At 41.2% G+C, this 16,362-nt stretch overlaps 2 protein-coding genes across 6 annotated transcripts in view; one reads left to right on the forward strand and one right to left on the reverse strand.

Moving 5' to 3' along the window:
• SORD (sorbitol dehydrogenase) overlaps positions 1–15,711 on the reverse strand; it is a 19,404-nt gene extending 3,693 nt beyond the window's left edge. Inside the window, exons 1-8 of the mRNA XM_042475666.1 lie at positions 15,524–15,711; positions 11,880–11,913; positions 10,491–10,655; positions 9,406–9,565; positions 6,129–6,247; positions 4,430–4,495; positions 3,359–3,534; positions 2,493–2,614 (exon numbers count right to left, since the gene is read on the reverse strand). Of these exons, the coding sequence (XP_042331600.1) occupies positions 2,493–2,614; positions 3,359–3,534; positions 4,430–4,495; positions 6,129–6,247; positions 9,406–9,565; positions 10,491–10,655; positions 11,880–11,913; positions 15,524–15,604 (923 nt within the window). The 5' untranslated portion in view covers positions 15,605–15,711. The remainder of the gene's footprint in view (positions 1–2,492; positions 2,615–3,358; positions 3,535–4,429; positions 4,496–6,128; positions 6,248–9,405; positions 9,566–10,490; positions 10,656–11,879; positions 11,914–15,523) is intronic.
• Positions 1–16,362, forward strand: part of PATL2 (PAT1 homolog 2) — a 741,315-nt gene that overhangs the window by 652,754 nt on the left and 72,199 nt on the right. The window lies entirely within an intron of this gene.

Genomic DNA, 16,362 nt, shown 5'->3' on the forward strand with positions numbered 1-16,362 from the left:
TCAATAGGACATCCCTTCAAATATTTAAACAGGGCTATCATATCACCACTTAACCTTTTCTTCTCCAAGCTAAGCATCCACAGCTTCCTAAGTTGTGCCTCATAGGGCATGGTTACCAGACCCTTCACCATTTTGGTCGCTCTCCTTTGGACACGCTCCAGTTTCTCCACATCCTTTTTAAATCGTGGGGCCCAGAACTGGACACAATATTCCAGATGGGGCCTGACCAGAGCAGAATAGAGTGGAAGTATTATTTCCCTTGATCTAGACACTATACTTCTATTGATGCAGCCCAAACTCGCATTGGCCTTGTTAGCTGCCACGTTGCACTGTTGACTCATGTTCAACTTGTGGTCTACCTGGACACCTAGTTCCTTTTCACATGTAGTCTCATTCAGCCAGGTGTCCCCCATCCTATATCTGTGCATTTCATTTTTCTGCGCTAAGTGCAGTACCTTACATTTCTCCATGTTGAAATTCATTTCGTTAGCTTTGGCCCAGCTATCTAATCTATTAAGGTCATTTTGAATTTTGATCCAGTCCTCTGGGGTATTAGCTACTCCTCCTAGTTTGGTGCCATCAGCAAATTTGATAAGTATGCACCCAATTCTGTCATCCAAGTCATTGATAAAGATGTTGAATAGCGCTGGACCCAGGACAGAGCCCTGTGGGACCCCACTGGTCACTTCTCTCCAGGACGAAAAGAAGCCATTGTTGAGCACCCTTTGGCTTCGGCCAGTCAACCAATTACAAATCCATGTAACAGTTACTTTGTCTAGCCCACATTTCACTTGCTTGTTTGCAATAATATGGGAAACTTTGTCAAAGGCCTTACTGAAATCAAGATATACTATATCCACAGCATTCCATTCATCTACCAAGCTAGTAATTTTATCAAAAAAAGATATTAGATTTGTCTGGCATGACTTGTTTCTCTGAAACCCATGTTGACTTTTTGTGATTACAGAATTGCCTTCTAGATGTTCCCAGACTCTCTGTTTAATGATCTGCTCTAGAATTTTCCCTGGTATTGATGTCATGACTTGTATTTCTACTATTTGTTTACTGCTTGGGTTAGGGATTTGTTTTTTCCCTAAAGTCATGCAACATAATGCTTTTTATCCCTACAGAATTCTATAATTTCAAATTTCATTGCCCTGTATCATCTATAAAAAATCTGCCAAAAAAGGCAAATCAGGAAGAATCTAGGGGACAAGTAGCCTTGGAAGCCATATGAGCACCAGGGATGCACTCTGAGAACCCCTGCCTTATATTGTAGACCAGGCTGCATGGAACATAGATTTTGGTCCTACAACTGAGGGTATGTGGTCCCCCACCCTCGCCACATTACAATGACCTGTCTACTTGTTGCAGGACCAAATTCCCAATGTGAGGGCAGACTGCCTTCATGATGTCAGGCCAGTTCTGTAATAAATCTGCAATGAATGCACCCTATCCCTCCTTAAACATTAAAAACAATTCTAGTAACCCACTCGCTATTCCCTTTAGGGCTCATCTACACCAGCCCCAGAGCTCCCCCATATTGTCCCTGTTACCTCATCAATCTGTAACAATGCTGGGTGGCTGTATGCACACCTGGCATCACTACAGGGGGAATGTGAGGCAGCTCTGAGGCCAGAATATTCCAGGAGCAGCATAGAATATTCTGAACAGTGTAGGCGAGTCCTAAATGGAATGGTCAGGGTGGGTGGGTTACTAGAATTGCCTTCTTTACACTAGGTAGCACTGGACACAACCACCTCACTGTAAAATAGAAAGCTTCAACCTACTAACTGTCATCTTTCGGCCTGCGAGGGAGGGAATTAGTCTGGCCCAGCTCCATCAGGGCTAGGCTGAAGAAAGAGGCTCCTCCCTCCATAACTGTCATCTTTCGGCCTGTGAGGAAGGGAATTAGTCTGGCCCAGCTCCATCAGGGCTAGGCTGAAGAAGAAGAAGAGCCCTCCCTCCAGTCCATCTGCCTTGGTCCAGGCCTCAGAGGGAGAGAAGAACTGTTGGACCTGATCCCTTCCCCTCCTCACCATTCCCTTCTCCTTTTGAGTCATGTCTTTTTAGATTGTAAGCCTGAGGGCAGGGAACCGTCTATTATCCCCTCTGTTGTAAGCCGCCCGGATTCCCAGTGATTGGGCGGCATATAAATAAATCATATTATTATTATTATTATTATTATTATTATTATTACTACTACTACCCTGGAGAATCATACTGGATCTGCAAAAGAGCTCAGTTCATGTTGCTGTAAAATTTTCCTATATACAAAGACAAACACATAGCACACAAACTATGCAGCAATGCCAGCTGACCATCTCTTCAGGTCCAATATGATGCTCTAGGACAGCAGGCTGAAGCATTCTACATAAAGAACCAGTTCTGTTTGGAAAACTTTCATAAAAGCAACAAGCCTTCCCTTTTCCCTCTTGAATACAATTATACAATTCAACAATCGCCCCTTTAGATCTCTGGAAAATACTCACGTATTGCAGTATCGAAATATCCCACGGATATCCACTTCCCGCACAGCAGCATTCACAATGGGCACTGTCACCATCTCAGGCCCAAGACCCACCAAAACCACAGTCCCACCAGAACGGGTTGCCTGGGGACAAGACATTGAGGACCCCAAATTAATATTCATCTCTTTCTGAAGACAGCACATAAGCACATTTTAAAAAACATCTGGCCTGCAGAAGATTCCTGTCCACCCTGTTGAGGTTCTTCTCCATGTCCCACACCCTCACATGGGAAAAGAATCCAACAATTCTCATTCATCTCTGGTCACTGACCAGAGATAACAAAGGGGATTCTGCTTCCTACTGGCTCCTCCCTGTGTCAGTCAAGTCATATACTTTATACTGTTCCTCTCAGGACAACAATCAGCCTATGCATGGAAGTAGCTGGTGCTTGGAGGAACTGCTCCTATGAGTCTCATCTAAATCCCTTTCTCCCTGCAAGCAGGGGTGAAGAGCTGCTTTCTGTGCAGATAAAAGTGTGCACAAGAGGGACTTCAAAATGTTGGGAGAGGAGTTCTGGGGAAATGACCCTCCCAATATCACTATTCCTGCTTAATTGGTTGAGGAACAATCTTGCTCTAGGACTAATAAGTCATCCACCCCCAGCAAAAAATATTTATTTTATGTGTTCTCCCATTGCTTCCAACAATAAGCTTCAGAGAGCTTGGCAAGATTAAATTTTAGACTACAGCTCCCAGAATTCCCCTTGCCATACTATCTGGAGTGTTCTAGGAGTTCTAGTCCAAAATTTTACATTGTTAAGATCTAATAATCTCTAAACAGAAATTAAAGATACGATCAGATACATCCATCAATTAAAAGATACGCACATATATTCCAGTCTGGATACAGTCCTGGACCCCAGTGCACTCTATGGTGATGTCAGGCATGCAACCAAGTGTATTTTTGACAGCCTGGGCCACTTGCTCAGGGTTCTCACTCTTTATTTGGATGGTGAAATCAGCCCCAATTTCCTTAGCCTTTTCAAGACGAGGGGCAGATAAATCTATAAAAGAAGACTAAGATAATCAAAATAATGAAAATGGTACCACTTGAAATTGATGCTAAGCATGCATTTAGTATCACACAATAGCAATAACTTTAACACAAATCCACTAGGAAGCCACATCTCCATCATTCCCATCAAAAACAACAACAAAAAACCTTCTTGTCACAGAGTTCAGAATCTTGTTTTCTCTGAGATATGAATCCTCTCTCTAGGCTGTACCATATCAGATTAGGATGGTGTCATTCTTTATTGAAGTAGACTCTTGTTAGCTTGGTCAATAGCCACCCCCTGTGTGATTCTGGAAGCTTTAATCTAAGGCCTGAATACAACTGTTATTCCAACAAGAGTAAACCAATTGGATCAAGAGCAACTTTGTTAAGTCTCTACTTATGCACTCCTCCTTTCCCTCATTTTTTCTTTTGCCGTTATCTTGTTGAGACTAAAAACTGGATTAGGTCCCAAAAAGTAATTTTCCCAGTCTTTGTACCATGGTTGTTTCCCTCAATATCTTGTGCCACTTGAGAATCACTGCTGAACTTCAAGAATATTTAAGATATGGGCCCAAACAGACAGGCCAAAATAAAGCTACTTCAGGTCACTTCGTAGGTATGCTGTTTAAATGACACACACATCTTAAGAGGCCAAGACTGGACTGTGGCTTTGGCACAACTTCTGGCCTCTTAGGACACATGCATCATTTAAATAGCATACCTCCAAAGTGACCTGAAGCAGCTTTATTTTCGCCTGTCTGTTCAGGTCCTATTTCATCTCAGCCTTCAAAACAGTTTGCACACATCCTGACAACTACTGCATTTAATCCCCTGTGAACCTGGAGAATTTAACTGCAAATAAGTACAACATAAGAAACTGAGTAGATGAAAGTCTTTCTTACCACTTATAATAACTTGTGAAGCCCCCATTACCTTAGAGATAAGCAAAGTCACAAGCCCAATAGGCCCTGAAATAAAAGCAGAAGGGGAGAATTCAGGAAGCATTGTATTTATTTATTGTACAGATTTTTAAAATACTGTCCCTCATCAAACATTTCTAAAGTAGTTTGTAGGACCATCCCAAATCATTTTATTGACTAAGGCAATGCTGCAACCTGTGTCTGCTCATTCACCCAAGTCAAGCCACATAATACCCAAAATAAACTAAATTATTTTGGCTCCTGATTCAGGAAATTGCACAAATGTCTCTGCCCCATTCCACACTAACCGTAGAAATAATAACAATAACAACAAAAGTTTTATTGACTTTTCATGACAACCCAACCAGCTAACTGAGGCAGCTGCCAGCCCTAACAGTGTATTTGTGTGAGAGAGAAAGAGAAAGCAAGAGAGTGTATGTGTAATTCAAAAAGTTGTTTAAAAAAACAATACAACAGAGCAGTTGAAAAGCAATAGTTAAAACAGTTTTGAAAACATGGGAGTTTTTTTTAATTATCTCATCCCTAAAAGACAACATTGCCAGAAGGGTAACTTTGGGGAGAGAGAAGAGGACTGCTCAACCAAAAATATGTCAATGGGGATAGTGACAGACACATCATATCCAGCACTTTATATAAAAAACTTAATAGACTGTAGTACTTAGGTATAGCAACCAGAAAAAAATGGCTGTAAACTTGCAGGTAGGCTCAAGAATAACAATATGGAGTTATAGGCCATGAAAGGTTACCTATCACAGCATGCTCTCTCATGTTATGTAAAATCAGAGTTAACCATACTAGCTTGCAGACCAGGGGGAAATTCTGAAGTTGTAATAAGAAAAGTAATTTTGCCAAGCTCTGCCTGAAACAGCTTCTCCAGATCGAGCAATTCCTGTTCCAACTCTAAAGACTGCTGCCCTCATGTGGCATTTCTGTTTCTTTCAAATCTATGCACCCAGTAGCATCTAGGAATACAGTACTGTATTGGGGGACGAAGGAGTAGAGAAGAAGAGTATCATGGCAGTTATATCCTGTGGTAAGTACTTTAAAGAATATGCCCAGGAGAGGTCCAGTCCAAGATAGTTTGCTTCCTGAGGCAAAGATAACACTCCAAACCCCCTGTTTCAGATATAGAATCCAACTAGAATAGTAGTTGAATTTTACTTCAATAAAGTTCTAATGCTTCTCCATGTTCCAAGTACCATTGCTCTGGCCTCAGAGGGAGAAAAGAGCAGCCAGAACCTCCTGGACCTAATCCCCACCCAAACATGCCATCCCTTTTTCCTTATGTGTCATGTCTTATTTAGATTGTAAGCCTGAGAGGAGGGAAAAGTCAAATTAATTATGTGTAAGCTATCCTGGAAGCCTTTTTTGGATGAAGCTGGGGGTATAATGGGATACCACACCCCACATAATGGAAAAGCATCAGAGGGGCTGGGGATTATGTTTTCAGACTACAATGCCCAGAACTACTTTTCAAATTTTGGGTAGGTGGCATAAAAGGGTTACCCCCTTCGTCTGGCAAGTGCCACCTGAAGCAATTGGTTCACTCTATGTAATGGTGCAGCAAGCTCTGTGTCCAAGACAGGCATTATCTGAGGAAGCTGTTAGCCAGAAGTGGGCTTGCAAAAGCAAACAAAAGAAAAAAAGGAATCATCCATACCAGCACCACAAATGAATACTTTGCTCCCAAGAGTCACTCCAGCCCTTCTGCAAGCATGGATCCCCACAGAAAGGGGTTCAATGAGGGCACCTTCCTCAAATGAAACATTATCTGGAAGCCTGCAAGACAAAGACACCTTTCACAAAAATGAAAACTAGTATTTCAGACTAGAATCAACATATCTAGATAAAGTTACAAGGTAAACCATGGTTGACCATTCTAAATAGACCTTAGGCTCCCCAGAGTCCTCCTTATTACACTCCTCTTCCTCTCCTGATTTCCTAATTCATGGCAAAGCATGGTTGGCCAGCAGATAAGAATCAGGCAAACAAGAGGAAGTAGACTGTAGTCTACAAAAGCTCATGCTGTCAACTTCTTTATTTCAGTTAGTCTCAAAGGTGCTCCAAGATCTCTCTACATTCTCATTCTACAGACTAACACAGCTGTATCTTTGAATTCTAAAACTGTGAAAAACTACCTTTTTCACAAGACCTAGGAACTCTCAGAGCATTCTCTGTAAGCAAATTATGACTTTCATAAACCATAGTTTGCTTCATAATGAGAAACAGGAGTAATTCTTTAAAGTACCATTGCAATTTACCTCTGAGCAAATTATGGTTTGAACAAGCACTTAAAGCTTTGAAAAGTAGAGGTGAAGAATAGCATGAATCACATATCATTCCTTCTGAGTCCTTGATTTAGCCTGCTCTGTAATGGTGACAGATAATGTGCCATCAGTAATATTGAAGTTATACTCTGTTCAACTGACAGTCTAATCATATTGCTTACATGGAAGGGGAAAGGGACTATCATGCCTTTCACTTCAAGCAACAAACTGTCTTGGCGACAGCTAGACAAAACCCTCTTGTACATTATATTGGTCTTTTAATCCCCAAATGGTTTATAATTGCAGAATAACATAATGATACAACTGTGTATGTCATTAGACTTTTTCTGCAGGACGAACAATGGAAATAGAAAGTTAAATTCAGAGGGAAGCTTTGTTTTCATCATACAAGTCTTGCATCCCTAGAAAATATGTTCCTCAGAGTACCTCTTTCATTTTCAATGGTGTCATTTGAATGAATGGGTTTAAGATTTTTTTCTACCAAATTAGAAAGTCTGAGAGACAGATTCCAAAATAACAAAAAAATCCCATCATCTTAGACTGGGTCAGAGTACCATTATCAACTCTGAGATCTGGCCCCATATCTATAACCATTAATTCAGATTTGGATGGATTAACATAAAATTGGACACGACTCCAAATCACCGAAGTACAGCCATTATGTATCTAAGAAGAGAAAATTCTTTCTTAATGTAAATTCTAACAGAGCACTTGTTTGCTACCTACCTACCTACCTACCTAGTTAACTCGCAGTTCTTGGTGTTCATAAGTGAGTCTAATCATTCATCTAGGTGTCTTCTTTACTGTTCCATTCAGCAATAGCTAATAGTTGTTTTTTCTTAGTAAGAATTAAGAAGACCTTGCGCAATGATCTATAATGCTGTCACTCATTAGCTGCTATTAGAGGTTTTGTGGTGCTCTAAGAATGAGGATGAATTGCATGCCAATTGTCTAATCCATTTTAAACCTGCATATCCAATTACTTCTCAGAATTCTGCACCCCCAAAAAATCACACCGTTAAATTGTATACTGTAACAAAATGACTACCTTTGTTTTAAATTTGTTGCTAATCTCACTTATGCTTTCTGTCATATTATTAGAACAGGCTGCTTCATCTACTTCCAGGCATCTTGGTCTGATCTAAAGAATCCTAGTATTTTAAGAATTATTTTTTTTAAAATCTGCAGAACAGTTTAAAGAAATTAAAAGACACAAAGAGGTCCTCTCTCTTTTTTAGCACACAGTGAAAAACATTTCCTGATCTCTAAACCAGCTTGGGAAACATCATGGCTGAGATGGGGAAAACAGAATATAATGCAGCATTAAAGAGGTAAGAAAGCAATACAATGGAGATATATAAGAAAAGTGTGGTTTTTTTCCCTTATTATTGTCCCTCAGCACTTCATATCCTACTGCACCACAGTAGGCTTACTCCACACTTTATCAGTAAGAGCTGATTTTAAATTGATCTGTTGGCTAATAACCACTCTATTAGACCTTTAAGCTGCAGTCCCAAGTAGATAGAACATTTCAACAACCACCCGGCAGATGGAATCTCTTATTTTTAGGACAGAGAGAGACGCCTCCCCTTAGAAAAGGAAATTCAAACTCTCAATTCCCACACTGATACTTCGGTGGTCCTGACCTCTTCAGAACCTGGAACTCTGGCTTTTGGTAAGAAAGAAATGGAATCCAGGAGAATGTGCCAACGAAAGGCCAGGAGACTATGTTTAGGATAGTCTGAGAAAGACTATGAGTTATCCACAGCTTTGTTGGTCCCTAAACATGACCCCAAACTGGCTAATAATTTATCCCACTCTTGAATATCATTTCACTAAGAGAGAATAGGTCAAACAGAAATACATCCATATAAGGATGAAAGGAGCAGAAAAATTTCTTTTCTTGCCCTGAAAACATTATTCTATTAATCCTTTGGATATCTGGAGGTTTCTGAGACAAAGGGGAAGATCAGCCAGCTCAAACGTGAGCATGCTAGCAGGGCAAAATGGCTGTCTTTCCCCCCATCCCACTGCACATAGAGAAACTAATTAGGGTGGCAAATAAGCCTTACTTTAACAGAGGCAGTAGGGGTGTCTTCCACAACACCTATTACATTAGGACTAGGATGGCCAAAAGAACAGCCCACCAAGGCCCCCACTGAAGCCCATAGCCCCCCAAGCCCCCACTGTCAAACATTTGTTTGCTTCAAATGGAAAATAGCATCCCTAGAAGCCTTCAAGAGGGTATACTTCTCTATTTTAATTCTATGGAAGGGAGCCCAAAATATCATTTTGAGGAGCCCAAAATACCATTGGTTCCAGTTTCAGAAAAAATGGATGGATGCTGCCCACAGAAGGCCAGAAAGTAGAAAATGGGGCAGACGCAGCCCCCAGACCATCCTGCCTTAATGGGTTCAGGATTTCTCATAAAGCACACAGGTCTTTTTTCCAACACTTACCACTATCACATCTCAGACTACTTTCCATCTGAGGCAGCAGCCTAAGACATAACCGGGCTTCCGTGTGTAGACTACATTCATAAGAACAGCCATTCCTTTCAATTTTCCTCCAAACAAACTTGGAAGAGAAATTCAGCTTGACTCATCTAGCTTCACAATACACCATTCCCAAAAGGTATCTGCAACTCACTTATAGCAAAAGTTTGCATCATGCTTGTAATAGCGACACAAGTTTCCATCATCAGGAGGAGTTGCACAGAAGAAGATGGTTGGAGAGAGGTTGTAACGCCCAATTTTGCAGAATTCGTCTGTTTCTCGGGGAACCCCAGGCTCAACAGCCACTCTGTCACCTGGGAGACAGTAAGCAAGGTAAGAGACTTGGGCAACTTCTCATGAAAATAGCTTTGCATTTGTATATATGCTGTAATACACTGCTTTGAAAATAAAGGCAATCCAAAATCAGGAACCACACAAAGCTCTCAGTTGCTGGTCTGGCACCAGCTGGATAATAGGGGAAATGCTGATGTTCTCTGGAAAAGCAACCTTGACTGGGATCATGGTGATGGAGGAGGATTTAATTGCAACATTACAACAGGGACACCGGTGGCTTCCATATCAGAGCCAGGATGGTTCTGCTCTAAAAGAGTTAACCAGAATGTTACATTTATTCTGGGGATAGTGTTCAGCACCATGGATACCTCCTTGGGATTCATACAAAAACACAAGAGCAGATTCAACAACCCACAGATATGGGAGCCACTGAAATAACCTTGGAATCTCCACAATCCTAACATAGTGAGGGATTGGACAACTGTGCAGTAGGTAAGAGTCCAATTTTTGCCACCATGGGCCACATGGGCACATTTTGGTGACCTGAAAGTAATATCACATCACTCTAGTTTTATTTTCTAGCCAGTTTTGGGGAGTAGCAGGGGTAAAATCATGCAAAAGTGTCACGTTGGGAGGCAGTTTTGTCTCATTTATACAGGTTTTTGAATGAAAGATTCCCCCTTTGCTCACTCAAAGGGCCTTGCAGGTGTATGGAGAAACTTGGTAATGCCAAAAGAGGCTACATGTAGCCCAAAGGACACACTTTCCCAGTAACCACTTCAGTACATGTGCTCTCTTGTGATTCATTTTTGGGAATCATTACTGTGGAGGGAGATGAGGGCTGAAAGGCAGGTTATCAATGCTCCTATGAATAAATAATTGAAACCTACCCCTCAGTCACAAAGAGGGAATGGGCCTTATGATGATGGAATGGCCACTACTCACCTTTTTTTAATTTGGTTACTGCAGATCCCACCTTGACTACTGTTCCAGAAGCCTCATGACCTAATACCATTGGGTTCTTCACAATGAAATCTCCAATTCGTCCATGCTGCCAATAGTGGACATCAGAACCACAGATCCCAACAGAATGCATTCTCAAAAGCACCTCTACCAGAAAAAAGACAAATTGGAAGGTAAAATCTTCTCAGGGCAAATCTGTGATCGGCACTATTAAAGATGTTAAAGTTTGGTGGTTTAGATCCAAAGTTAGGTGTACTTAAAGCAGACCCACTGAAATGAATAGTAGTCTCATTAGTAAACTATAAACTTTAGTATGTAAAGAGATCTTGTAGCACCTGAAAGAAAGAGGTTGGCAGCATGAGCTTTTGTAGACTAAAGTTTACTTCCTTAGATGCATAGATAAAGTTTACTGATGTTGCACACTTAGCATCAATATGTGGTTTAGCCACAAATATAATTAAACTGTTTCCCACATAATGACAAGAAAATAACAGAAGGCTTGAAAAGTGGCGGGCTTTTCCATATTTGTGTTCCTAGTTGTGTGCTATCTAATTAGAAAGCTCTGCAATGTTGACATTTCTTTTATTGTGTCTTTTCAGATGACTGGTAGAACATTTCAAAGACATGCTATCAATGACAGGCAAGTTTGATCTGTGCCCAGTTGTGTTTAATAACAGTTGCCAAGATTCCTTTTGAAAGTTATCTGCTAAGTCATAACAGCTCTTTAATACACTTATCTTTGCATTTGAAATCAAACTCACTGCTTTGGCAACTTCTTTTTCTTTTTAACTACACATGAAAATTCTGTGTCAAATCACAATGTATGTATACCTACAAGGTGCCATATGGCAACCCCATGAATTTCATAGGGTTTTCTTAGGCAAGAATACCCAGAACACCTGTACAACTGAACCAAGGCTGAAAGGAAGATAAAGAGAAAAGAGCCAAGGTGCCACAGGTTCTCCAGGCCTGGAGTAGAAGCTACTTTTTATACTATAAAAACTGAAATAATAATTTTTTCAAGTCACAGGAGATCCAGTACCTGGATTGTCTAAGCAGCCCACCTTTGGTATTAACAATAGACATGTTTCAAAATCAGCATCAGTTCTCCTAGACAAAAAACCATTCTTCATTTATGCAATGGTTTCTTATGCCAGTAAAAGCCTTGTGGCTTGAATAAAAGGTCCAGAATTAAAATTGTTCACACTGTAGTTTTCACTGAACCAGCTGTAGGTAGAATGAAGATAACATCTGAATAATGAACCAGTCTGACTTTGAATCCAACAAAACAACTCAACGAATACACTGAAGCATATGTTATGTTTTTAATAAACCGATAGACTAGTCCATCAACTAGTTATGCAGACATACCATTAGGTCCTGGTTCAGGGATTGGTCGGTTTTCCTGCAAGGATACAAAATAAATAAGATTCAACTTGCATGAAAATTAGTTGTTACTTACTCTAGGTCAGATTATATGGGATCCTATTCAGGTGGACTATAGTTGTAAATTCCTTGAAATTTTAAGAGTCAATAGTGTTCATGTTATACTAGTAGATCATATCTCACAGTTCAATAACTGAGTGACAATCCTTTTTAAAAAGAGAGCATTTTGAGGTACACATGAGCAACCCAGAGCCTGGAAAAGTTCCTTTCTTAGATCCCAGTGCCTAGCATTCCCCAGCCAACATGGTTAAGCTGGCTAAGGGACACTGGGAACTGCAATCTACAACAACATTTCTAAATTCTGATCTGAATGCCTTAAATTGTTACAGACCATTACACTTTTGCCGAACCAGTAAAATTATGGATGGCTTCAGCTTCCATTGCAGACATTCCTCTTAAAGCCTTTTTTTAATAATTACTTTCCAAATTCTGCCCTGAAATGAGATGAATTCATTTGCTAGCTGCAATGAAAACCCAGTGGGAAGGAAGGTTAATCTATTGGTTCTATTGCTGGAAATAGAGCAGTTCAACTATCCTAAGCAGATTTACTCAGAAGATAATCGCTCCAAATTCAACTGATTTCTTTTGGAATTTAACCCTTATTCTTTCTAATTGGTATAAGAGTTAATTCTGGATTCCAAATGTTTCCTAAGATTTTCAAACTATATATATTCTTGATTTACTTTGCTGGAATGAGGATGAAGCTTTAGCAATGAAAATATAACTCTCCTCCCCACTGGACAGAAAATGACAACATTCCTAACATGAACAGGGAAAAAAATACTATGGTTTTTCCCATTTACTTCTGACTGTGAACCGCTTTTAGTGCTAGAAGAAATGTTTTATAAACATAAGTAATATTGCTAGCAAATTCAGTGAACTTAAGTATTATCACCATCTGTCCTCATCACAAGAGGCTTCTCTAAATAGTCAGATCCAACTTTAAACTTTAGAGAAAGTATGTGTAGCCTAGCATTTTTGCTGTTTAAAGGTAGTAAGTCAAAGAAAAGTGAGATGAGAAAAATGGTTGTGGCGGTTGTGAAAGGAAGTCTTTAATGTTTAGCCAGTAAGCAAACACAGTACTGGTTCGGATTAGCAAACAGATGTCTCAGGATAGTAAAATTCCAACAATTTAAATATCTAATTGCTGTTTGCGTTAAAAAATTATGCCCTAAATCCTGTTCTTTGTGCCAACTAAAATGGACTCACTGAATCAAATCAACATTTACTGTGTGTGTGTGTGTGTGTGTGTGTGTGTGTGTAAGTCTAGAAATTTAGGTCAAAAAATTGACCCAAAAATCTGAGTCGACTTATCCATGGGTCTATGTAAGTACTGTCTCTTAACTCTTATTTCAAAACACAAACTGTGCCCTGGTGAAAGGCAAGAGTATAATCTATCCTGGAAGCACCAATCCTCGCTACTCTCTCATCCATTTGGCCTTGAGTGAACACAAAGAGCTTTGTCTGCTTTTGTACATTCTTTGACATTATTTTGCTTTGCTTCGTCCTTTAGATCCTTTGCTCTATGCCCCTTAAGTTTTACCTTCAACTTATCCATGGGTCATAGCAAAATCCATAATTTCAGCCCCAAAACTTGCCCTTGACTTATATATGAAGTCGAATAGTTGAGTATATACAGTATGTAAAAGCCATTGTTTCAATGGGTTTGCTCTTGCTGGGGCTAACTATTAGCTTTAGGCATTTAAATGTAGCATTTAAAAAGGAAAATATTGATGCAGACCATGATGGGTTTTACTACTGCAAACAAACAAAATCCTCATTATCCACCTGCCAAGAGTAAAGTGGCATTCCATCATTAGGCAAAGATATAGCCGTGTTAGTCTGCAGAATCAGGAGAGAGATCTTGTAGCACCTTTGAGACTCAGTGAAAGAAATTGGCAGCATGAGCTTTTGCAGACTTCAGTCTACTTTCTCAGATGCATTTACAAATGCATCTTTGAGTTAATCTCAAAGGTGCTACACAATCTCCCTAAGTATATCACTGAATGCAAGATACGTGGGAGTCATAGTAGAGGAGGGCTATTGCCTTCATTGCCTGCTTCCCAGCAGTACCAGTTTGACCATTATTAAATTGGGACTGTCTCTGCCAGTATCAGCTTGGCTGCTGTGGGAATGGGAAGGCTAGACAAGACAGGCTTTAAGTCTGGTCCAGCCATGCAAACTTATTCAGAAATAAGGTTCTGTTGAGTTCAGTGGGGCTCGCTCTCAGGTCCAAAGCCCAGTGCAGAAATAGAGAAATAATCCACTTTGAGACGGCTTTAACTGCCCTGTCTCAGTGCTAGGGAATCCTGGGAATTGTAGTTTATTGTGGCCCCAGAGCTCTCTCTGACAGAGAAAGCTAAATGTCTCACCATACTACAGTCCCCAGTATTCCCTAGCATTGAGCCAGGGCAGTTAAAGCCCGTCTCAAACTGAATTGTTTCTGCAGTGTGGATTCAACTTGAAAGGTCTAAAACCCACTGCAGGAATAATCCAGTTTGAGATTGCTTTAACTGCCCTGGCTCAATGCTAGGGAATCCTGGGAATTGTGGTTTGTTGTGGCACCAGGGCTCTGTGACATAGAAGGCTCAATAATGTCTCAACAAACTACAGCTCCCAGGATTCCCTTGTATTGAGCCAGAGCAGTTAAAGCGGTCTCAAACTGAACTATTTCTGCAGTGCTGATGCATCCTGAAAGGGATAACTTTTCTCTTTCAGTTAGGTCTAAAACACACTGCAGGAATAACCCAGTTTGAGACTGCTTTAACTGCTCTGGCTGAGTGCTAGGGAATCCTGGGAACTGTAGTTTATTGTGGCCCCAGAGCTCCCTCTGGACAGAGAAGGCATGCCTCACACGAAACTATGGCCTGTTACAGACTTCCAAAATAAAGCTGCTTGGGGTCTCTTTGGAGGTATGCTGTTTAAATGATGCATACATCCTAAGAATCCGGAAGCTGCACCAAAGCTGCACTCCAGTGCTTAGGAACAGCACTGGTGCAACCTCCAGACTCTTTGCATACCTCCAAAGAGAACCAAAGCAGCTTTATTTTGGCAGTCTGTAACAGGCCTGTAGTTCCTTTTTGATGATATTCTTATTTAAATTGATTGCTTATGTTATGATAAGCTTAAATGTAAATACTGTAACATGATTTCTTTTTATGAAAATAAAGTATACTCTGTGTGTGGGTATATATTTATATGTGTGTGTGTGTGTGTATGTATATGTGTGTATATATGTTTGTGTGTGTATATATGTGTGTGTGTATATATATATATTTCTGTGTGTGTTTGTGTGTGTGTGTGTGTGTGTGTATATTATCTACAGTTCTCAGGGTACCCTAGCACTGAGGCAGGGCAGCTAAAGCGGTGTCAAAGTGGGTTATTTCTGCAGTGTGGGCTGCTAAATGTGCTTCCTCAGCTTCCCAGCCCCGACTCAGCCAGAGCCGCCTGAGAGGCCTTTAAGAGAGAGGCAACTTAGGCAACCTCTGCTCTGACTCTGAGGGGACCCTCAACAAAATGGCGGACGTCGCTCGAGGGAGGGAGGGAGGGAGGGAGGAGGGCCGCCGTACCAGACGCAGGTCCCCCGGTTTGTGCACCACCACAGACAGGTTCTTCGCCGCCGCCTCCTCGGCTCCCTTCGCTGCCGCCATGGCGCCCGCTTCTCCCTTCGCCTCTGAAAGAGAGAGCCCTGCCTGCAGCCGGCTTTTATTTCTCTGCCCGGGCGGTCAGAGTCCAGGGCCCAGGCCTTGGCCCTTGAGCAGCCCGCCACGGAGGGGCCCTTGGCCCTTCCTCCCTCCCTCCCTCCCTCCCTTCCTCTCAGCGCCAGGAGCAGCCGCTCATCTGGAACCCGTGCCTCTTGCAGTTAAACCAGGCCTAGGCTCAGTGGAGGGACATAAGGAACACAGACAGGACTTGCCCACAAGGAAACAGAGGGGGATCTTTCTCCACAGGGATACAAATACTGTACTTGCCCATAGGGGAATATTGGGAATTACTTGGCCATAGGGAAACATGGGGGAATATTTGCCCATAAAGAAACATAGGGGAATATTAGCCCACAAGGAAACGTAGAGGAATACTTGCCCATAGGGAAATGTTAGGAATTACTTGGCTATAGGGCTGCACTGGGAAATACTTGTCTATAGTGGAATATTGGGGAATATCTGCCCATAGGGAATCATTGGAGAATACTTGCCCATAAGGAAATATAGGGGAATACTTGCTCATATGGAAACAATGGTTGCCTATAGTTCCCAGGATTCCCTAGCACTGAGCCAGGGCCAGGGCATTTAAAGTGGTCTCCAACTGGATTCTTTCTGCAGTGTGTTTTGGATCCAGTTGATCCACTTTCTTCTAGGCTAAACTGTCCTCTGTAATCCATAACTCAGGAAAGACAACCTCCATTAAT

Source organism: Sceloporus undulatus, chromosome 6 (genome assembly GCF_019175285.1).
Source record: "Sceloporus undulatus isolate JIND9_A2432 ecotype Alabama chromosome 6, SceUnd_v1.1, whole genome shotgun sequence".
NCBI lineage: Eukaryota > Metazoa > Chordata > Lepidosauria > Squamata > Phrynosomatidae > Sceloporus > Sceloporus undulatus.